General features: G+C 40.2%; 1 protein-coding gene across 3 annotated transcripts in view; it reads right to left on the reverse strand.

The window, feature by feature from the left end:
- Positions 1 to 3,833: 3,833 nt before the first annotated feature.
- Positions 3,834 to 22,798, reverse strand: part of ints2 (integrator complex subunit 2) — a 20,124-nt gene continuing 1,159 nt past the window's right edge. For 2 of the 3 annotated variants that reach the window (XM_086013257.1, XM_086013258.1), the window contains exons 2-25: positions 22,390 to 22,690; positions 22,168 to 22,306; positions 20,943 to 21,045; positions 19,817 to 19,930; positions 18,575 to 18,705; positions 16,169 to 16,339; positions 15,212 to 15,432; positions 15,012 to 15,137; positions 14,784 to 14,855; positions 13,756 to 13,870; positions 13,163 to 13,231; positions 12,850 to 12,984; positions 12,579 to 12,755; positions 12,076 to 12,190; positions 11,462 to 11,566; positions 11,159 to 11,323; positions 9,876 to 10,077; positions 8,101 to 8,226; positions 7,089 to 7,290; positions 6,688 to 6,969; positions 5,269 to 5,376; positions 5,028 to 5,133; positions 4,630 to 4,806; positions 3,834 to 4,519 (exon numbers count right to left, since the gene is read on the reverse strand). In XM_086013257.1, the coding sequence (XP_085869383.1) occupies positions 4,344 to 4,519; positions 4,630 to 4,806; positions 5,028 to 5,133; positions 5,269 to 5,376; positions 6,688 to 6,969; positions 7,089 to 7,290; positions 8,101 to 8,226; positions 9,876 to 10,077; positions 11,159 to 11,323; positions 11,462 to 11,566; positions 12,076 to 12,190; positions 12,579 to 12,755; positions 12,850 to 12,984; positions 13,163 to 13,231; positions 13,756 to 13,870; positions 14,784 to 14,855; positions 15,012 to 15,137; positions 15,212 to 15,432; positions 16,169 to 16,339; positions 18,575 to 18,705; positions 19,817 to 19,930; positions 20,943 to 21,045; positions 22,168 to 22,306; positions 22,390 to 22,682 (3,630 nt within the window). In that variant the 5' untranslated portion in view covers positions 22,683 to 22,690 and the 3' untranslated portion in view covers positions 3,834 to 4,343. Of the gene's footprint in view, positions 4,520 to 4,629; positions 4,807 to 5,027; positions 5,134 to 5,268; positions 5,377 to 6,687; positions 6,970 to 7,088; positions 7,291 to 8,100; positions 8,227 to 9,875; positions 10,078 to 11,158; positions 11,324 to 11,461; positions 11,567 to 12,075; positions 12,191 to 12,578; positions 12,756 to 12,849; positions 12,985 to 13,162; positions 13,232 to 13,755; positions 13,871 to 14,783; positions 14,856 to 15,011; positions 15,138 to 15,211; positions 15,433 to 16,168; positions 16,340 to 18,574; positions 18,706 to 19,816; positions 19,931 to 20,942; positions 21,046 to 22,167; positions 22,307 to 22,389; positions 22,691 to 22,777 lie in introns of all 3 variants that reach the window. The other variant, XM_086013259.1, reaches the window with a different exon arrangement.

Genomic DNA, 22,798 nt, shown 5'->3' on the forward strand with positions numbered 1-22,798 from the left:
AAAAATGAACATAGTATCAGGAAATGAGCAAAAAGATTATTCACATAAATTGTGAACAACAGTGGTCCTAATATGGCACCTTAAGGCATGCCTTATAGAAAAGGAAGAAAGAAGAAAAAGACCCGGTGGCAGGGCCACACTGTGATCTTTCAGATAAATAATTAGACAACCAATTTGCATCCTGGTTAGATAAGTCAATTTTGGAATCTATCTGCCAGGAGGACATGGTGTCAAGACTGTGTCAAATGACTTTGACAAGTCTATAAAAAGAGGTGCACATTATTTTCAGCCGTCAAGTACCTTTATGATGGCGTTTACTGATTTTAAGAGCGACAGTTATTGTACTGTGCCATTTATGGAAACCTGAATAATATTGTGAGAGGAGACCATGAGCATCTGAAAGGCATTTCAGTTGTTCACTGTCCCAAAAAATCGACTTAAGTACAATGACAAAGTATTTGTACTTTGTCACTTCCAACCACTGTTGGATGGGAGTTATCCACCTTTGTTGGAAATTTCAGTTCTGGGAATTCCAGTCTCATGTAGTTACAAAACTCTTCAGAAAAAGTTTTGTTTGATGTTACAGCGCAAGACTATGCCAACCACTTGATACAAGCACTCTTGTATTCCCTGCCAGGCAATTCAAAACTGGGCCATTTTACCTCCTGAAATATGGGAGCTTTTGGTTCTTTTACTCTTTGGTTAATTGGCAGCATGTCTAAACTCCCCCAGAGTAGATGATGGTCTGCGGGGAGGAATCCAAGGCATGAATCACTTCTCTCCGCAGATTTCTTCATCTTAAGTAATTAAGTGCCTCTTTCCACGAACAAAAAATGTAAATACGGCACTGACAAGCTGCCAATTAATTTTCTATCCCCATCATCCTGACGTGTTCTGCATACCCTGGGGGAGAATCAAAAGTTTTAGAGGGTGCTGGGAAAGCTTTAATCGTGTCCTTTTGTTCTCGGTAACACATGTTGAAAAATGCAACAACGCCTGTTAAAGAGCTCCTGCTCCATTTAATCAATTCCCTCAGCTTTTTCCAGCACAAACAATGATGGGAAGATCTGAGAAAAATACCATGCAGTACATCTTGTCTCCCTTTGTTATGGTGTAGGCAGTTATTCTCTGTTCACATCCAAAGCGGATAAAGCCGATAAGAATACCAAATTTGGAAACGACAATATTTTCCTTCAGGGCAACGTGCTGGGGTAGTTGTTAGCGCATCTGCCTCAAAGTCAAGAGGTTCTTGGCTCAGACTTTCTTATGTGTAGTTTACATATGAGCATATTCATTCAGCCTTTAGTCATGGTCACAAAAGCACTGCAGACCAACACTGGAACAATCTGAATATTTATCTAGTTCTTGCAAAAGACACAAGTGACCTTTCTTGAAAGTTTCTAAATAAACAAATGAAAAGTCAAATACCCAGACATCTTAGTCTTAGCATTAATGCATTTTAGACTTGCAAAGCCACCGGGGACAAACGAGGAGAGAATACTCTGCGAACCTTTTGACTCTACTCAGGGCCTAAAACTAATTTCCTGCCGCTTTAGGGCTTGTCGTCTATTAGTAGCACGTAAACACATGTCGGTATACATGTGATGTGAATTTTTAAAAATAAATAAATAAATCGGGGGGACTACAGGCCGTCTAGGCTAAGCTAAGTGCATTAAGGATACAATTTAAGTGCTTGCCAACAGCAGTCGTGTGGGAGATATCTTAAGAGGCAAGGGCATTGTTGTGAAACTGTGTTCCACAAGATTGGTGTTTACACATTCTTGGCTGCACCGCAAATAAAGGGAAAGAGATTAAAAAGACACTCTGCCCTCCATTGCAACAAATCGCATCTTGAGAGAATTCGCAACGAGAGAAAGATACTGTTGTCTCTGACCTTCAAGCAATCACGAACAGGATTTATTTCAAACTTAAGTTAGATCAGCTTTAATTAAGTTCTCATTTGTGTTATGCTTGACTTGGTTGGTGTTTGCAGTGTTTATTATCTATTTAATGTTCTGAAACAGAAACAACTTTTTTAATTGACTTTATAGCCTAAGGACAAGTCTGAGTTTTTAAAAAATGGATGACACTCTATCACTAACCTATGAAACGCACTAGTCAAGCCATACTGGATTTGGAGCAACAAACAAGATTACCAAGACGTTATGAAAATCTGATTGTGACCTCTTATGCAACATATCAAATTTATGTTGCTGCCCAAACTAGCTCATTGCTCACCATAAATTACAACGCATGGTAAAATCTGTATTGCGCAAGCTTTTCTCTGTAAAAAAAACAAAACAAAAACCTGATGTGTTAGAAAAAAAGGAATTTTTGAAACCAGTGTCAAAAATACATTTTGGGACACATAAAGCCATCTTGGGAAATCACCAATGGCAAACTGCAAATATGTGGTAACCTGTTAACTTTTTTTGTGTGGTCCAGTAAAGGAAGCGTTTTCATGCTTCAGTTCAACTGCATGTCAAGTCTTATTTAAGTTATGGGGCCATTGATAGTGATTCAGCCAGATTTGGATTTAGTCCCACACAATTCAGTCGTGACTGACTGGTGACTCACAGTCTGCCTTACATTCAGGTCATGTTCCAGCAGCTCCTGCTGTAATCTTGAAGACGTTAAGTGGTATCAAAAATGGATGCATGAATGGAGCTTGTACATCATTTAGTGGAATTATAAAAAGAACACAAGGAAAATTCCCGTCTGAACATCGCGAGGGAAATAAAAATTGAAACATTCTCCACATATGCCTCGGCTATAATGCTGAAGCGGCTTTGGCCCTGGCCATCACACACAGCCTGAGGCAAGTTCAACATGTTTTATTTGGACTTGACTGTAAAAAGTGGAGGTTGTCATTTGAGTCCTTTGCAACGGCAGTAAAAGCAAAGCGAGCCTACTCTGTGATTTCACCCTCGCTTGCCTCAGGCATCTCTCACTGCATCAAGAAAACTGCGGCAACGTGACACACTGCTGCTGAACAGAAATTCCTCCACAGCATATAGGTGCAAAGTGACACAAACTGAAAAAAACATTAAACTCAATTTGCATCTAGCACTGGTTTATAATTCACAAACCATATAATACACCCATTAAAAATAAATCCATTGCCGTCTTTAAATCCCTTAGGAGGGTTTTTGTTCGGCTTAATCAAACAGTAATTAATTTCATAAACTCCCTTATACCAATATGTACAGTGCAGGTACGAATTGGTTACAAAATATGAATCCTTCATAATTGGTTTAAAGTTTTGGATATGTACACCTTCATATTTATCTCAAAATAATTTAATGTGAAATTCATTGATTTATTCAAGTGCTCCTGTTAAATGGAGAGGAACTGTTGGATTTTCTGAGGCAAGATTGCCCTCTGGTGAATTACCTGGATATGGCTATGAGGATGCAATAGTTTAGCTATACCACAGTAAGAAATGTGAGTGGCATGCCAGACATTACAGTAAGTTCTCAGAAGACTTCTTAATGTCTTGTCTGTAACGTCTTTAGAGGACTGTCCTCTAAATTAGAATCTTTTCAATCACTTCCCACTCAGCTACTGTAACCAACCATGTGGAAGTTGGTTTGATGGTTCAGCTGTTTGGTGTGCAGTTTCTCAAAAAATATATTTAGCATGTCTCATTGAGAACAAAAGTAATTACTCTGTATTTAAAAGGGTCTGAGAAGTGTTTCCCCCCCCAATGGGCCAAAGTTTTAGCATGTATTTGTTCACCACATAGTGAAGCCAGTATTTTTTTTTTTTTTTTTAATTGGCAGCGCAGGATATTCGAGTAGGATTTTAGGTGGAAAGGAATTTGATTACACTCAGAGCATTTCTTTGTTTTACTACAAACAAATACAATACGACAGTACAAAAACACATTTCCCCGTTCAGTTGAAAAAAAAATATTCACATGTATTAAAACAGCAGTCAACAAAATTGGCCCTTAGAATTTCAGTGATTCACTTTCTACATTTGTAACAGAGGACATAAGTTTACCTGTTGTACATAAATTGAAAATCATTATTCACAGAATGTAAAAATAAAGGCTGATGGTGCAAAGGGTTCCCCCCTCAACATGAAGCATTGATGAATTTAAACAGGCTTTGCTTAAATAGCCCTTCAATACCTTGACGGTAATCAAAGCACTTATTAATATCATTTCATTCACATGACAATTATTGTTGGCGTTGTATGTTTCCATTAATAGCTCCCTCACGCAACGAGAACGTAGCGTTAGAATACAACCACTAGATCGCCTGAGGGACCGGATTAAATACATGAGACCACAGAATTATTAAAGCATGAATGCACATTGTATTGATTGTCAGTCTATTCTATAGGCCATGAAGGGTGGAGCTGATGATGTCCATGAATGTAGCTTCGACACAGTAGCAGATCTGGACATCCGGGTCGGCTCCTCCAAGTTCCTCTGCTGTCCTTTGTGGTAATGCCAATTTGATGGAACCTTCTACTGAAGTATCCCGTGGCTTCTCCTTTAGATACTGCAAACCTTAGAACAAAGAACAAAATAAAAGCAGTCATCTACAAAGATAAGTATGGGTTTGTTTAATATCTTACTGGAAAAACTGCAAATTTTGGCAGATCAGCGTTTGTACTTACGAGCTATGAGAGGGTCAATGTCCCTGGCTTTGGTGGCTACATCAGAGGCGCAAACTTGCCCTACTTGTACTAGCAGGGCTGTCACATCTTCGTAGAGTGGAGGAAAGGCCTGACAGAAGGCCACCAGGCACGGCAGGGTGGGCATGAAGAAGGCAAAGCGCTTGGCACGAGTCAGCACTGACGAAAAGAAAATACACCAAACGATTACAGCCCGATCAGACATTCATTAAAGGCATGTCATAATGTTGCACTAACAGGCAATGGCCAGATGGTGGTAGCAGAATGTACAGAATGACTTCAGGACAGACTGTGAGGGTAATAACTAAACTATTGTACTGTACTGAATTTGTTACATGAAGATTAGGTGTGTGATATGTGAAGAAAAGTTGTTTTCTGACCTGTGAGGAGTGTCCCCATGACGCTGACGGCCAATCTAGCCACACTGAGTGACTTGGGCAGTGCGTACTGGATACACAGGTACGACAGCAACTGGATTGCAAAAATCTGTCAAGAGATAACATTCACAATTGATGAGAGATTTTTTTAAATCTTTTTTATTTTAATGTAACAAATATTCAAACACAGATGCTTTGCACAAGCCAGGCGAGAGACAGTCAAAACAAGGCCGGGATGTCTCACCTGCTTTTCCAGTTGGGGCTGGGCCAGAAGTTCTGGGATGAAGTCCAGACAGATATGCATGGAAGGGATGCCTGACACTGTTAGAGGCAGCAGAGGTTGAGGATAACCCTGAAAGAGACCACATATGTAAAAACTGCGGATGTTCCGATCAGGTTTTATGACACCGATACCGATCATGCACGAGTGAAATTGGCCGATACAGATTTCGATCACGTGGAATATCTGTATATTTTTCCATTTATTTATATTATCTGAAAAAAAAACCCAGCCATATTATTGCTGTAATTTTGACAAAAATCTATATATACTTTCAAAGGCGTGAAGAAATACAAAACCGTTGCTAGCACAATACAACAATTACTCAGTCACAGACAACTGAAAAACTTTATTTGACCAGCTTTTAGTAAGACAGTTTTTAACAGATCAAAATAATCAGCAGTCTCAAAAGACTTAATTATGCAAAAAGTCAAATAAATAACATGCCACCTAAACATTGCATGGTTCAGAATATAATCAAAGTACAAAAAATAGTCACATGCAGGCTTCACTTGAATAAACTATTCAATGAGTTCCTAAATTGAAACGACTCAGGAACTTTATTGTCTTGTGCATAGACAAACTATCTTGTGCATTTGTCAACGAGAAAAAAGTCACTGTTAATCTTTTTGTGAATTATAAAATGATATAGTGGGTCTGTTGCCCACAAGTGACCTACAATGCGTCTCCCTGTGGCAATAATACCACTGTGTCCGCCTGGACTTTATTCGATGCAGTGGGCCTCGTATACGCAACATAGTCTCCCAATTGCTTGTTCTTCAAATGTCGGATTAAGTTGGTTGTGTTGAAACGTTAGGCCGTGCTCCCAGCGCAAGGTAGGTACCCGCGCAGCCGCCAGAAAGTCTCCTTAACGCAGCCGCGCCTCCACTGCGAGCAGAGGGGGAGGGACGCAACACGGCTGTAGGCTGCAATGCATGAGCTGCGGGTGATCGGATGCTTTGATCGAATATTCCGATCACGTAAATCGGCCGATCATGATCAGTGCCCGATCGATCGGAGCATTACTAGTAAAAACAAGACTAATCAGAGTGCAATAGGGCTTGATGTCATTAAAAAGAAGTATATATTGATCATGTACCATTTAATAACAGTACTTGTGCCAGCTTTTTCACTACACAATTGGAGAGGAATCCTTTAATAATATCCAGCATATGACCATCTGCTTCTTGTGGGACAGCAGCGGCTGCTGACAGCTAATGCTGCTGGAAAATTTGATGAGTAATGGGGTCAAAATAAATGTTTTCTAAGCAGTGAAAAACAGCCTTATAAGTGAAGACAGTTATTGGTGCTATTCACAACCTGGGAACCCCCCCCAAAAAAGCACCGTAACTGATTCGACTGAACTACATTTCAGTATCTTACCTGAAAGTGGACTAGTTTGGCAATATTCGGGTCAGCGATGAACATTTGATGCAGGAGACAACAGATGAGACACTGCACCTCCCTCAAATCACTGAGCAGGCCTCCCTCCGGCTCAGCATCCCTCACACCCTCCTTGGCTCTTTGCAGCAGGCTTCTTTGTTCCGTTTTCACTGGCACGGGGCCCGTGATGGCCCTTAGAAGGCTCTCTGTGCTGCATCCTAGCAGCTGCTCCTCGGAGGTTGGTAAACACACCTCCAGAAGAATCTGGACTGCTGCACTATCCTGGATTTAACATGAATTATCAGGAAACTTGTGTATTGTAACCAAACCGCCTGAGAACGGAATTATTCTTTAAGAAAATGTACAAGACAAAACAAATTATATAATAATGTAAGAAATACCTGTGCGGCTAAAAGGGCATTCTTGAGCTCCTCCCTGGTGACCTCAGGTGTATCTGGCTGTCCAGGTACACCCAGGTTGGAGACTGTCTGGCTCTGTCTATCAAAGTCTGCCGTCTCTTTCAAATGGCTGTGCAGGTAGGCTTTGGATGCTAGTAGATAGCCGTTCAGCATGTGAAGGACAATGTCCATTAAAGGAGGACATCTAAAATGAGAAGAAACCAATACAGTTACAAAAATGTATTACTGGTTTGCTTCTGCGATTCAGGTGCATTATTGTCAATTAACTTTTTGAACGGCGCCAATGGCAACGTTTAAGACTTTCTTTTTTTTTTTTCAATGGGAGTGGACAGAGAAAAGTCTTGGCCAACTGTAATTTGATCATTAAGTATAACTATTGCCAGCAGAGGACAGCATTGGGTCTCTTTTTGATGAGATCACCACATATCAAAACAATGCTTGACAATGCTTGACGATTGTGAACATGGCAGACCCCTGGAAATTTGACCGTTACAAGCAGCTTGTGATTGATCAAAGTGTTTGCCACGTTAAATCGATTACAAAGAGAGTCAGAAAAGAGAAAAAAAATTGACAGAAGTAGAAGCGATGACGTAATGGACACACACACACGGCAAGATGCACGCACACACACACACTACTAGATACTACCACTACTAAACAGCGTGCAAATAGTTTGTAAAGTTTGTCAAATGAAAATTGTTACACTGGTGAATTGGTGAATTTGTTAACACATTATTTTCAAAAATCAAAATCAAAAACACATTTTCATTGTTGCTGTTATTTTATAGAAGAAAAGTTTTTTTCACATTTGAGGCATCACATTTGGTAGTTTCTGTGTTTAGGTAGTCATAAAACCTAATATTCTGCGAGCCTTGAAATATCAGTCAGAATACTCTTAATGGCTTGTACTCAATAGGTTTTTTTTAAATCTCTGGCAGTCAAAGAGTTAAGTACGGCACGCATATTATGATATTGGACCAAAGCTGAGTTGTACCTGTACACCCTGTGATCACAGCGTAGAACAATAAGGGGATCCACCATGAGGTCATTTTGAGTGTGCGTCTGCGGTCTGAGCAGCTTTGCTGAAGGTTGGAGGGCGTTAACTGTCATCACCCATAACCTGCAACACAAACACGCCGGTTTTAGCCACCAACATCCTACTGTTGTTTGGAATGAATTTGGTTTGACAGTGCACTGTGTAACATTTATTGACTGCAAAAACACTCTCTTCTAAAAAGATAACACTATGATTTGACAAAGGCAAGACATTCAGTCGCTTCAGTGGGGTTTAACAGCATAATCCATAAACAGGGAGCTCCATACCCCTGAGGGTGCACAAGCTTCAAAAACAAAATTGCTGTGTTTTCCTTCTGAATTAATAAAAGCTGTCATTGGCAACAATCCCTTACTTCCCCCGTTCAGGAAATGTACCTCAATTGTCCTGCAGAGACCCATTCGGATCAATAGGATGTCTGCTCAGAGCTTTGTAACTGTGCTAGTGTCAAGATGGAGGTCATGGCGAGTGACCCTCTTCTGTCCTGAGCTTTGGGTGAGGGCTGACAAGACTTGCCTTGCTCGGTACCTCTGATCTACAGTATTTGCACAATCATCTTTGAGCAAGCGGCTCAGGGTCAACAACTCTTGTTCCACAGGTCCTCCTTTAATCCACTTAGTGTGTCTCACAGCAACTTAACACAGCTTTAAGAGAAATGCCACTGACTCAAGAACTGCTGATAACCTTTCACTGAAACAACACACACACTATTCTCGCATTAACCAAGGTCCCAAAAATGACACTCATGTTATTAGGAGGGTTTATTCCTCATCAGATAACAAGTATAATTAAGTACTAAATAGTATTTTATGCACTGAATGGATTTATAAAGTCAATACCCAAGTGAGGCCATTAATTCAAGGCATTCCTAGAGGAAAGTGAATTACTTCTATTCCAATTAAACATTTCCTACATTACAGCCAAATAACAAAACAACCGCGGGGTGTGCCTGCAACTGCACAAGAAATGTCTCTGATTGGTTGTTTTTCCTGAACCGAGGTGGTTTCTTGCAAACCAAATTAGAGGCACAAGATTGGGAGGGAGAGGGCTGATTTCTTTTTCCCACAGATGATTGTACTCATGTACTACTGACAAGTCATACTGACAGTTTTAACAATTATGGCAATGAGTGTCCTTTTTAAATCCCCCCTTTAATGTCGACTATTCTGATTCCAATATCAGAAACCTTGCATGTTTCAGATGCAACTCTCCTGCTTACGTGAGAGATACAAACATCCTTTTGAAAATTACTTGTTCCAGGCCCAAAATCAGGAAGATGATTTTCACTCAATGATGAGCTTTTACATTTTCCAATTCCGAATAAGAAGCAGTGCAAAAGTGGATGCGAGCACAAAAAGCTATTTTGTGGGGAAGTCAGCAGATTAGATTTTTATCAACTCTTCGGAAACTGAAAAAAAAAATGATATAAAACACCATTATTAAAAATGTAACTGTTCCAAATGAAATGTCCTGCTTTTTTGCACCCAGACAGTTTGCCACCTGCATGCAGTTTATACATACTGTACATTGTCTTTAAGCCTATGTTAGTTAAAACGTTTAAAAAAAAGTATTAAATCCTTAGCAAAGGCAGAGAGAGAGATAATGCTCCACTTTCCCGATTTCCCCTGGTGTTATATTTCGACTTCAGAGGGTCATTGCAGCATTTTCTCTCCAACATATGTTCTCCAAAATTTAATTGTGTTCACGCAGTGTACCTGCGGGGCATCACAGTGTTGAGGCCCATCCAGAGCTTGTTGAGTGTCTGCAGAGTGCGGCGAGGAACAGCAGGTTCTAGTAGCAGAGCCATGCTTGCAGTGAGGGATTCTGAATAAGGGATAAGGTCTCCCGGTGTGAGAAGTGTCAACTGCTCCAGAATTCGCATCAGCCTTGTACTGCTGGATGGCAACTTCTGGAAGGCTGGGCATGAAGAAGAAAGAAAAAAAAAATCACTGATTCATCTGCAAAGTCTGAAACTGTGAAGCCTTGTTGTGTTTCCTTGAATTGATGTGCAATGCATACAAAGATAGAAGAAGCATTTGCCAAACAAATTACTTCTCACGCATAAATTACGCAGCTGTGTGGGCTGCCTTTAAGAGAGAAAGAAAAAAGTGCATGGTGGCACAGTTGTAATAATCATAATTGCTTTGTTACCAATTTGTCTTAACTAAAAACGTTAAAAGTAATTACAGCATGACCCCAACTTTGGTGTTCAATTAACCTTGCAATATTTTACTGAACCAACCAAAAGGCAACATGATAATCAGGTTAGGTGCACTAGTTCGGTGTTAAGTCATTTGTTTCATGTTTGAGATTTTACTTTAAGTCTTAAATCTAAACTAGCTATCCATCCATCTTCTATACTGCTTTGAAAAACTGGACTGGTTGCCAGCAATTTAGAGGGCACATGAAGACATAATTCACACCTGAGGACAATTTACAGTCTTCAATTAGAAGCGTGTTTTAAGAATACGGGAGCAACCTAGAGTACCCAGTGAAAATCCACATAAATCACAGGGACTCAGGGAGAACATACTAATTGTATATAGGAAAACTGGAGCCTGTATTTGAACCCCCAAGCTCAGAACTTTGAGGCAGATATATGCTGATCATTCATCCACTTTGCTGTTTAAATGTATTTTGTAAAACTAAGAATGTTCCTTTTTTTCTAAATGTTGTACTTTGGCCTTTAATGCAGACAAACATCTAATACATCCAGTATCACATCACAATTATATAAAACATTAATAGTGTGCTATATAGAAATGCAAAAAAACAAAAACAAATCTAGCATCCACAATGAAATGCTACGAAAGGAAGAGAAGAGTCTGTTGGAAATTAATTAATATAATATCATGAAACAAATATTAGAATTTAGGCTGTGAATGTAGGGCAGAGCTTGTGATAGTGATTAAGCCAGCCGATTAGGCCTAGCAGTCCCTGACGGTCTACCACTGTTTTAAACTGTGGTCATTTGAAGACAAAGTGACATGATGCGCACCTTGGTGGAGCTGGATATGAGTGTATCTGCAGGTATTGCTGGGAAGCATCATTTTCCTCAGAAGGGGAAGAGTACCCGTTACCTCTTCTTCACAAACCCAGTCTTCCACAAGACAGAGGTGAGGATAGTTGATGGCCAGCAACCTCAACAAGGCAGAGTGCAGACCTAGCGACATGGAATAAGAAAGTAAGATTTTACACCAGTCTATTACCGGTAAGAATTGTATTTTGTGTGTATTTTTAAAAATGTATTCATAAAACAGAATATCAATGGCTACTGTAATAGAATCTTGTGCTAACTCACCTCCAAGCTCTTGTTGCAGCCCCTGGGCTTGGGTAACTAAGTACTTAATGGGGATTTGGTCCATCAGCGCTGCTGAATAGGACTTGGGCTTCTTCTGCATTAAAGCTGTCAACAAAAATAAAGGGAAAAGTTTGAGTGGGAAAAAAAAAGTGAAAGTACCGTCGAGAACAGATTATACGTGTAGTATCGTGTACGGACCCCAGAGTTGATGCACATAAGAGGGGTGACATTCTACTGACACAAGTTCAGTACCGCTGCTGATCGGTTTCATTAATCTTTTCTTGAAGGCTGTGGGAGCACTTAGGTAAACAGACCAATTAAAGGGATGGGTATAAACTCTCATAAATCTGGCCTAATGAAGGGCAAGAGGAGAGCTTGTCATGAAAAGGGAATACATACCAGCGAGACTAACTGCTAATACTACAATCTAACCTCGAGCTGTCCTAGTTATCTCCCAGAGTAATTTCACTTGGCTGTTTGTCAGGCCACCATTTATTATCTGTGAAGCAGCCAACATGCTCTGCTCAGAGTGGAAAGGATAAGCGGCTGCATGTTCAGAGAGAGAAATCCCTACAACTGAGATGACAAAGAGGAACAGTTAAATGTTTACACACCCAATTGTTTGGTGCTAGCCAACAGATTCTCCTCATAGGACAGGATATAGTAGAGGATAAGGAGTTGGGTCGTGATGGAGTTGCGTTGTCGTCCTCCTCGACTATTGTCCCCTTGCTAAAAGAGAAAGAATGTTAAAAAAAAACCTACATTATAATCACTGGGAACCCAATTACCCCCCCTGCTAAAAATACAACTTTTGTTGTTCATACAACACAAGTACTTAATTGCGTGAAAGGCATGCATGTACAAAAAACTTTTAATAAATTATTAATTTTAAAACATATGCAGTGTTTATTAGTCATTATAATGTAACAAACCTGAATTTAAGGAACAAAGTAGAGAAGAAAATATTACAGCAATAATAAAAACTATTAATTTATGTGAATGCATTAACTGTACTATTTTCCCACTCGTGCCTTAAATTTAGCTGCCATATTTCTTTTCTCTTACATAACGTAATAAAAAAAGAATCAGTCCTTGTGAAGTACTCAGGATGACTTACGACAGAAGAGGCCTGGTAGACACTGAGGATTTCCTGCTCTGTGATTGGTTGGTTGGTGGCCTCGGGGTTGGCCTTTGACGCTGGAGTGAGGATTGAGTTGATGTAAACGTCAACCAGAGGTATTAGCTGAGTGTGGATGGGGGTGTTTGTCTCGCAGAGCTGACGGTAGATCCAGTCCTTGAAGGTGAAAGACAACACCGAGGGGGCGGGAATGTTTTGAACATTGCACCGATAGAGTCATAGGACCAATTATCTCCTACAAAATGACTACCTTGATGGACACTTTGTGCTTGGTGAAGGCTCGGCTTCGAAGCAGCTGGTAGATGCAGTGAATGGGGAGAAATCCTGTGATGTTGGCACTTAGATTGTTGGTCACCGCAACCCTCACTGCATGGGCTGTTACCACCTGTAAGCCAAACAAATGTTGTCAATAAAACAATGGCAATTTGAAGGGAAAAAAAAGAACACTAGATTCTGTGCAGCTCCAGATAACACAAACTTAATAGTCAGTTCAAAAATCATACTTACCACTTGCGTCTGCAAAAGGACAGAGGTATAAAATTGGCATGGGATTATAAAAGCACCTGTTCTGTGAAGATCTCTTGTGTGAAGATGGTCTTCATCTTGCTTAGAGAGCTTGGTTTGATGGCAATCTACAGAAGGAAGAGATGAAAAGTGGCAACTTTCCTACGCGGGAAAACAACCTGAAGGCAGCAGTGCAGGTATTGCTATTTTTCAATTTCCTCTCTTCATATTTCATTAAAAGAAAAAAAAAACACTCTTCTTGGCAGGCACAATGCTGAATTGATAGGGTTGCCCTGGGGGCGGAAACAAACAGACTCTAAATCCAATTACATTGCACATCTTAGTGGAAAATACACTAAGATGGGAAAACCACTTAGCACACATGCAGGAGAAAATAGTGCACTTAATAAGTTATAAAAGAGTGAACATGCTGCAGGGACATGGGAGTGTCTTTGCAGATACTGTACATATTATGTATGCTGAAAGTGTTTCATCAGTGCTGGAGTCTTTTCATGTGCCACTGCAGTAGGATGGGGGGGCCGGGGGGGTGGGGGTGGGCTGAGGGGTGATGGTGGGGAGGCGGGGGTTGGTCAGTATCCGGTCAGACAGACTAACATATTGATCACTGTCATCCTCCTACCTATCATCTTACCTTCATCCCCAAAGTAGAACACACCAACTCAATAATGGAGCTGAGCTGGTTGCTATGGAAATACATGGCCACCAGTAATAGCATCTCTCCGAAAGAAGCAGATACACCTGCAGCACTGTATGGGTGAGGACACATATAGCAGAGCCTGGTTGTTAATCCGCCATTTTACAGGACAACATTTATTAAAATAAATCAAACATACACACACCACAAACTCATGCTGAGAATGTATCATTTTAGTCACGATCGCTATAGAATGTTTCCCTGTTATTTGTGCTTAGCACATGAGGCACGTTTAGGTGCCCAATTAACACAGTTATGACTCTGAACTGAAGCAATGATTCAACATCAACAAACAAGAGTCTTCAACTTGGCCAAAACAATAAATTGTGAGCCATCCCCTTTTTAAATTGTGAATGCACTTCACAGAATGAGACCAACAAACTCAGAAAGTAAACACTTGGCTTTTTCTGAAGTCTTAGACTGAGTTATTTCTTCAGGACAAAATTCCAAAGCGCCAAAGATAACATCATCATTTGAAGGCAAACCATAAAATCAGACTACTGTAATGCCAAATAAATGATAGATACAGCAGTAGGGGATTATTGCCAACAGCAGTCCTTTCTCAATAGCACTAAAAAGCCCAATAAAAACTATGAATTAGTTTATTTGACGTATAGGGCAATATAAGCATTGTTATTTCTAGTAAACAATGACATCAGACAGTAATTTTGCTGCTAAGTGCTTCTATCACTAATTCACAATGTTTCTACTGTCACACTACACCCAAATAAAACGGATCCCTTTTACAATGGTCTTCAAAGAAGGCTAAGTTTACAATGACTGATGTCTCTTGATTGATCTCTTGACTTATTTAACTTGGGTTCTGCTTAACTTATTTAACTTGGGCTGTGATTGATAAAAAAAATATCAGAAAAAGAAACACATGGTTGGAGATAATCATGATCCATCCCACTGGGCATTATGATTCCCCAGCTGGATCAAATTATGTATGCAGAAGTTCTTACCTCTCAAAGTATTCCTCTTCTTTGATCATCCAGCTGAGCCACATGACCATGAGCTGCTCCTGCTCCGGTGTGCTAGAGGCATGTAAGATACAAGACAGTGTTCGATGTCAACTGAAGTTAAGAGTATAACACAGCTGCAGGCAATTCTTCCTTGTACAACATGAACACCAGAATATAGACATGTATTTAATCCCACAGGTAGGGATCAGTAAGGAGAACATGGTGTACCTGACCAGTGTAGGGAAGGCGAGTAGTTTGCAAAAGGACAGAGAGACAAAGCGAACACCAGCAGGAGTGGCTGGAGGTCGGCTCGTCATCAGCTGCAGTAGCTGCTCTGCCTCCTCATCTGTCGGTCTAGGTCAGAACCACAGTAAAGGTATTCACACTAATTTCAAATCAGAGTTAGTACCGCATTTCCTCTGAGTTACCTGAGGCCAGCGATGCCCATGAGAGCACAGTAGAGTCGGAGCAGAGCACTCGCCTTCACCACATGCTCCTCTCTGAGGCCCGAGTAGCCAAAGGCACCCTCGCCATCCATGTCGCCGTCATTGGGAACATGGGTGCTGCGCGAGCGAGGCAAAATAGCGACCAACTCCAACAACAGCTGCCTGCGCATCTGCCACAGCACTGAGCTGCTCTCTCGCTTTCTCTAGCGGGTGAGAAAAATCACAGGAGCTGATGAGCAATCATCCAGTTGCAACAAGCCACTATTGGCATTTTGTCAGCTAATCGCTTTACTGTTGTCTTACAATCACAGCAACAGATTCATATGTTTTTCTTCTATTAAAACGCAATTGAGAATTTGGCGAGTACAGGGGTCTAAGATGACATCATATTATGAAACATTTCACTCCAACAGCGGAGCCTTTTTATTCAAGGCTGGGAAAAGGCTCTATTGCATCTTTTTAAAAGGGATATTAGAAGCAAACACGATGGCATTTAGAGAGAAGAGCTCCTTGGTCTCCATAACCAAGAAGAAATGTCAGTAGATGGAGAGATAAGCAAGGCCATTTGAAGATTTTGTGGTATTTTAAATGCACACTTCTATTCAGGAAAATTACATTTTCACTTTTCAATAGGGAAAGACGGTATGGTGAGAGGTAGGCACAAAACAAAAGGTCACATAGTGTGGGAGGTTGGATATGAAATATTCTAAAAGTGATAATGGCTGCATCCGAACGTTAATGAGTCCAAGTCAGGGGTGTCCAAACTCGGTCCTCAAGCTTGCTAACGATCATCAGGTGCGTTGCAGCAAGGAGAGATGGAAAACAGGCAGGAAAGCAGCCCTTGAGGACCGGAGCTGGACACCCCTGGTCTAAGTGACTACAATGCCAAAATGATTGCCCTCTTAACCTTTATCCTGAATCTAAAACAAAGGAACTCACCTGTTGCCCATTGCGAATGAACATGCTGAACCATGTGCGGACTTTGCTGTTGGTACCAAGCAGCAAACCACTGACATAAGAAACAAGCGGGCTGACGGCCTCATCTGCTGTGTCTGGTTTGTAATCCAGAGTCAGAGCCACGCCCAGGCCAGGAAGGTGACATTCCTCCACCTAAGATAAATACAAAATATAAAACACACACACAATGTGTTAACCTTGATTACAATATAACAACATATTTTCATATGAACTCTGGATTGAAACCCGCAAGGTCCTGTTGTTATACTTTGGAATTAAGTTTGATGGTTTAATCAGACACATTTACATCCCTGATCCAAATCAATTACATTCATCATCCTACTGCTGGCAATATTTGCCATCAAAAGTAACATTTTATCAACAGCAATTGATTGATCCAAAAACCGTATTTTCTGGACCATAAGCCGCTACATTTTTCCTAGGTTTTGAACCGTGCGGCTTATGTAAAGGTGCGGCTATTCTGTGGATTTTTCTTCCACCGCTGGGGCGCTTTAAACAGAATTACAATACAATACAATTGCCATTAACAGGATGTGTCTGCAGGTGGAGGAGTTCAACAGACGAGGCCTCTATGCACTAGGTTATGAATTAGGCGGTACGCAGAAGTTAACTGACAAACTGGAGTGACAACGGGCAGTGAAATGAAGATAAGTACTTTATTTTCTCTCGGTTCTGTTCCATTTTAATCAGCAAAGTGGCTGCTGTGTTAACCCATTAAAGCATGAAGCCCCTCGTGAGACATCTCTCTAAATCCTACGGTCGTCTTTGGAGTCACCCTTGAAAACCTGACATTTTCGCCACCTACAAAATAATTGATATCTCAGCCCCTGTAGCAGATAGAATTTGAGATCTTAGACATGTGGCTTTCACATAGGCACACGTTTATTAATCTTTACTGTTTCAATCGAAGATGCAAGTGAAGCACTATTTTTAATTTTTTTTTAAAAACGCGGTTATGCGCTCCCGTCCTTAATGGGTTAAAAGTAGGGCTGGGCGATATGACTGAAAAATATATCACGATATAAGTGTTTCATATTGGTCGATATATATAGAATTTTTTTTCTTTTTTTTTCAACTATTAAAAATAACGACCCGAAGAAAAATAAATTTAGGTTATTTTATTTTAACATAATACTTAACCTTTAATAAGAGGTCAATGTAACTATGAAAGAGTGAAATAAACTGGTCGATATAAAGATGAAATAAACTCAATTTTAAAGATAATGTGCTTAGAAGGGCTGAAAAACGTTTGAAAAACTGTCACAATCTTAGTATTTCATATCAGTCAATATTGATAATTATTGATTTTGTGTTAAACCTTTTCTTTAAATAACAGTGAGGTGTTTTTTGTACATAGCTGTGTAATGTAATGTGCAGTTTGTCCTCCATCAGTGCATTGTAAATGCTTATTTGTATTAGGTCAACCCCAAAGCAGTTGTTGACACATATATTATTAGCCTGCATTCAATGTTCATCCAATGTAAGTGAACGAATACTCTCTTGCAGTGCATACATCATCGTTAACCAACCGTCTTAGGACTACTTTATCTTTTTAGCAGACTCATTATTGCCACAGTCCATTCATATTTGACTTGCTTGATTTTACCTTGAGTGCGATGCCGGTGTCGGATAAAGCTAACTACTGCTAGCATGTCAAAGACAAGAACTCCTCTACTTGTACACCATGGCTCCATCCACGGGTTTTTAATAGGGTTATCATGCATGATATAATTTAATTGTAAGAGTTGTACTGAGTCGAGTGGTCATTTATTTGAGCGAAGTAATGGCGCTCGCTCGCTGGACCCGAGCGTAGCGCACGGCCGACGGCCCCGCAAGCGTAGCGCACGGCCGCCGGCCCCGCAAGCGTAGCGCATGGCCGACGGCCCGCGAGCATGCTCCGTTGAGTTAACAGCTCCTTCCTCGTTGGTTTAAAAGCTGCTTCTTCTTTGGTTTAAACGCTTCTTCTTCATGTTTGGAGGTGGAAGCGCGCTGCCTACATCACGCACCATGCTGCGAACGGGTTTGATTTTCTTTTTTTCTATCGAACGTTTTATCGAAGGCATTTTCTATTGGTATCGATCACGTGTCAATCGCGATACATATCGATATCGAATTATCGGCCCAGCACTAGTTAAAAGGCACTGTTAGGAGAGAATCTGTTCAGGTACATACATGTATATTTACAGTTCAAAATCGTTCTGTAAATGCAGTAAATATTTAATTTTTCAACATAGATAGGTGCGGTTTATATATGTTTTTTTTCCATTTATTTATTTTTTTAAATAGAGTGAGTGCAGCTTATAACATTTTTCATATTTGCTATACGTATGAAAAGATTGTGTTTAGTCAAAATGTTTTGGCACTGACCACCATGGCTCGGATGTTGAGAGCCTGTGAAGGGTTCATCTGACACAGCTGCCTAAGGGCTTCGGTCCTGCGTCGACCGCCAACGCTCTCCTCATCCTGGCGCTCTCCATTCTTAATCAAACCTCTGCACACTGCAAACACAAACACATTCTCATTCTGGTTGCTTGGTGTCAATGTGCTATTGTCTTCGGCTCACGGACATTACATCTATGACGCGCTCACACTTTGTTTATTTTTAAATGAAGTAATACCTGAAATCACTACTTGGACAAGGGTATGTTAATTACATACAACTTAGAACGGAGGTTCCCAACCTGGGTGCCGTGGCACACTAGTGAGCCGTGAGAGATCATTTGGGGTGCAATGGGAAATTGTCCAAATTCAATTAATTTGCGTGAAAATGATCATTTATCAATTATAAATATATCTTTGTTCATCTAGCTATGCTGGTTACGTATAGGCAGAACAATTAAATACTCTTCCATTAGATGGCAGAAGGCACAATAAACCTGCGTATCCACCTGTGTAAGAATCATGGCGTCCTGCGAGTACATCAACTTCGTGTTGAATTAAACAGGCCAAATTTCACAATGAGTAACTCTATTGTGAGTAAATTATTTCAGTAGTCATACATTTTGTGACATTTATGTTTGGTGGTGTGCCATGAGATTTTTCAAAGTGGGTGCTTTTCCTTAATCAAAGGCTGGGAAATGGTGACCTAGAAAATCCTGTCACATTGTTACTGCGTCGTCCTTATAGCTGACAGCTTTAAATATGCATAATTTATCGTAGGAAAACTACTATATGAAAAGCACTGAAATCCATTGCTCTCTGTGGCATCTGAATTACTTTCCATAAAAGGGATGGTTTGTGTTTAATCTGAGGCTTCTTAAAAAATTTAGAGCAGCCATTCCCAAAAGCAGTGGTGGGACCCGCAGCTGAGTCTGTATATATTTTATTAGGCTCACTAGAGAAAAGCATCCCATTGATTTTTAGATTAAGTATGCTCTCTTTTAATCTTTGTTTAACCAATATGTCAAATAGCAACTCACTATGTATAGCGTTAGCAGCAAGAATAGCTGGGGAATCATTGTTGTAGCGTATAGTGTGTGAAATAGACCTTACATAAAGCAATTAAAACAGAACATTAAGACATGGCTAAGTATACTTGGGTGGGTTTATAGAAAGCCGATATTGTCAATTTACTAACCCTCTCTTGCCTTGTCAGAAATGTCTGTTTACCTTCATTGAAGCTGTCAGGCACATTGGCAACTAGGAGACAAAGAAACCAATCTCCATTGCGAACATGCAGCAAAGCCTCTGCCACATCCACAATTGGCAGCAAGGAAGGCAGTTCTGGCGAGACAACAAATATACAGATTATCAAATTCACAAAATGATGCTGGCTGGCTGCGCAGGGATATGTGATGACTTCAACTAGCACAACTAATTTGTGTGGAATATAAATATATACTACAATATAAACAAGCATGCCAAATTGATTCTTTGTCCAAAAACATAACACCCACAGAATTTCAATAGTTATTACAACCAAATGTGTACTGCACTGCTTTATGAGTTAAGTGTGAACAGTTGTCTTCGGAGGACTATGCTTGATAGGGAAAGTAATATTTCAGGAAATGAATGAAATATCCTCGTTAACTCCTATGTTGTTTCTTTCATTGAAAAATATCATGACAAAACCATGACCTCCTCTAAAAATTCATCCTGCATTTGAGATTTAAAATTGTATTTAGTTGGCCCATCATTTTGTCTTTGAGCTTTACACTATTCTAAAAACCTAACAGGTGAAATCGCTGAACAGTATTATTTCTTAGCCAGTTTGCAAAGGGCCATAGTCGAAGCCATTCCAAAATTAGGAACTGATAATCAATTGAATTAGACTTGAATCCAATCTGCCGATCAGAAAATGGTTGTGCACCAATGCTCCCAATCCAACCCAATAGCTCAGGAGGTACTGCAAAGAGAAATGCATGAAACTGTCCTAAGGGTGTGCCAAGCTTGTGATGTCACATTCAAAAAGACTTGACGCGGTAATTGCTCTCAAAGGTGCATCAACAAAGTAGGGAGCAAAGGATGTGAATACTTAAGTATTTATGACTTTGTAATTTTTGTTTTAATAAATTTAGAAAATGTTCCCCCTAAAAAAATGTTTATATTGCATGAAGTGTTAATCCATTCTGGAATAAGGCTGCAATGTAGCATAATGTGGGGAAAATGAAGAATTGTGAATATTTACAAGATGCCCTGCACAAATAAGGATGCATTTCTGTGTGAATTTTTATCTTATGAATACAGTAGAAACTGTTGAATTCAACATGATCCTATATTTAACAGAGTTACATACCTGCTTGTAGAATGCAAAGCACATCTGCAACCTCTTCCAAGTAGACCGGGCTTTCAAACAGTTCTGAGGACTTCAGAAAGAATTCTCCATTTGAATCGGCCACCTAAGAAATATGATGCAGAAAAACAACTGTGACTAGAGTGGAAAATTGTCCCCTTGTCAATGGCTCTTTTATAACCTGTTCCTGCTTAGATAAACTTATTTTCACAACAACAGTCATACAAACTTTACTGGTATTTTACAGAGTGGTTATAGTACTTTGGTTGGTTTATTCAGTACAAGCTTGTACAATTATTAGAGCAAATCTTTCCCAACCCTGCAGTTGAAATTGAACTACAGTACACTGAAATCTCATCGTCCAATACTAAGTGGTCAGCGATCCAAACTGATTGAACTTATTTGTTTGGAATTACAAATAATGGTTGAAACTATCGCCATCATCAAATCTTCATTAATAACTGCTTTTGTAGTAACATTTTAACATTTGTAACCATATAACATATAAATCATACAAGACTAAAAATGAGTTAACTGCTGTTAAACTTAAAAGTAATAAAACACATCCCTAACAACATAACAACATTATGGTGAAAATCTTTGTATTGGGAAAACTGCTTTGACTGTAAATTTGTCATTACTTTCTTATCTTACAAAAACAGAAAATCAGGTTGTAAAACCCTCTTATTCTTAAATGCTTCGAAGTTACAGACCACAGTATAAAAAAGGAACATCTTGTCCTCTACTTCTTCTTCACACAGCAGGAAATAATCATTGACGCTGAGGCTGCAATTGGTATAAAAAGGTGAAAAAATCATGGTGTGGCCACCATCATGCCCTGACTTAAACCCTATTGAGAACCAATGGAGCATATTTAAAAAGATCTATGAGGGTGGGCCGCATTACTATACGCCTCCAAACAACAACTCTGGAAGGCAGTTCTTGCACAGTCAAATGAGATACAGTCAGACACTATCTATTTCTCCAAACCAAAGACTTGGACTCGTACTTGGGTGCCAAAAGTTTGATCGGGACATCCCGACTGCATAGCAATTTCGGAACACTGTATTTTTGAGTGAAAAAACTGTTGCCGTTTTTGTTCACCAGAATGTGCACTGTAAATGGTATTGACTATTTAGAAAAAATAACAAAAACAGGATTTGCATAATAATTTAGAACATAGTAAATAGAAAAGGGTGTTGTTTGAGTATGATGATGAGGTCTGTACCTTACTCATGATTGCCAAAAGCTCACTGAGGGTCAAACGAAGTCTCCTGAGAGGATCACTGTGTTCAAACTCTAAGGTAAGACCATGCTGCAGCTGTGACACCAGGATACTCTCCACATTCGACCCACCAGCCTTGTGCCTGGCACAAGTAATGAAAAAGATATAGCTCAGAAATAAACTCACTTTGTGATGTTGGATGGAAATTGGGTGACAAGGGATTACCTGAGTTGCTGCTCCTTCCTGGCATCCTGCTCCAAGGCGTGAAAATCAACAGACAGCAGCGCTACGATGGAGTTAACGGCTTCCACTCCTGAGAGCAGGCGGAGGATGAGTTTCTTGTCCTCAGCCCAAGCCTGGCTCTGGTCAGCTGGGGCACATAAAGCCATCCTCACCAGGCAGGGAAGCAGTAGCCTCAGCTCCGGGTCACTGAGGGCTGCCAGGCGCTGCACGTCCACCTTCTGCATGGCTTCAAATGCAAAAGGGCTGACAAACTGCAGCCCTGCACTGTCTGTCATCTCTGAAACTACACCACAGACGCAAATGAGCAGCCTAAATAAACTGCTTTAAGTAAATTCAATTTGTCTCATGAGAGCATTAGAACAAAACAGACCAGAAGCAACAGAACCACGTG

The sequence above is a fragment of the Filicampus tigris genome, chromosome 17, assembly GCF_054856515.1.
Source record: "Filicampus tigris isolate MCC_2025a chromosome 17, RoL_Ftig_1.0, whole genome shotgun sequence".
NCBI lineage: Eukaryota > Metazoa > Chordata > Actinopteri > Syngnathiformes > Syngnathidae > Filicampus > Filicampus tigris.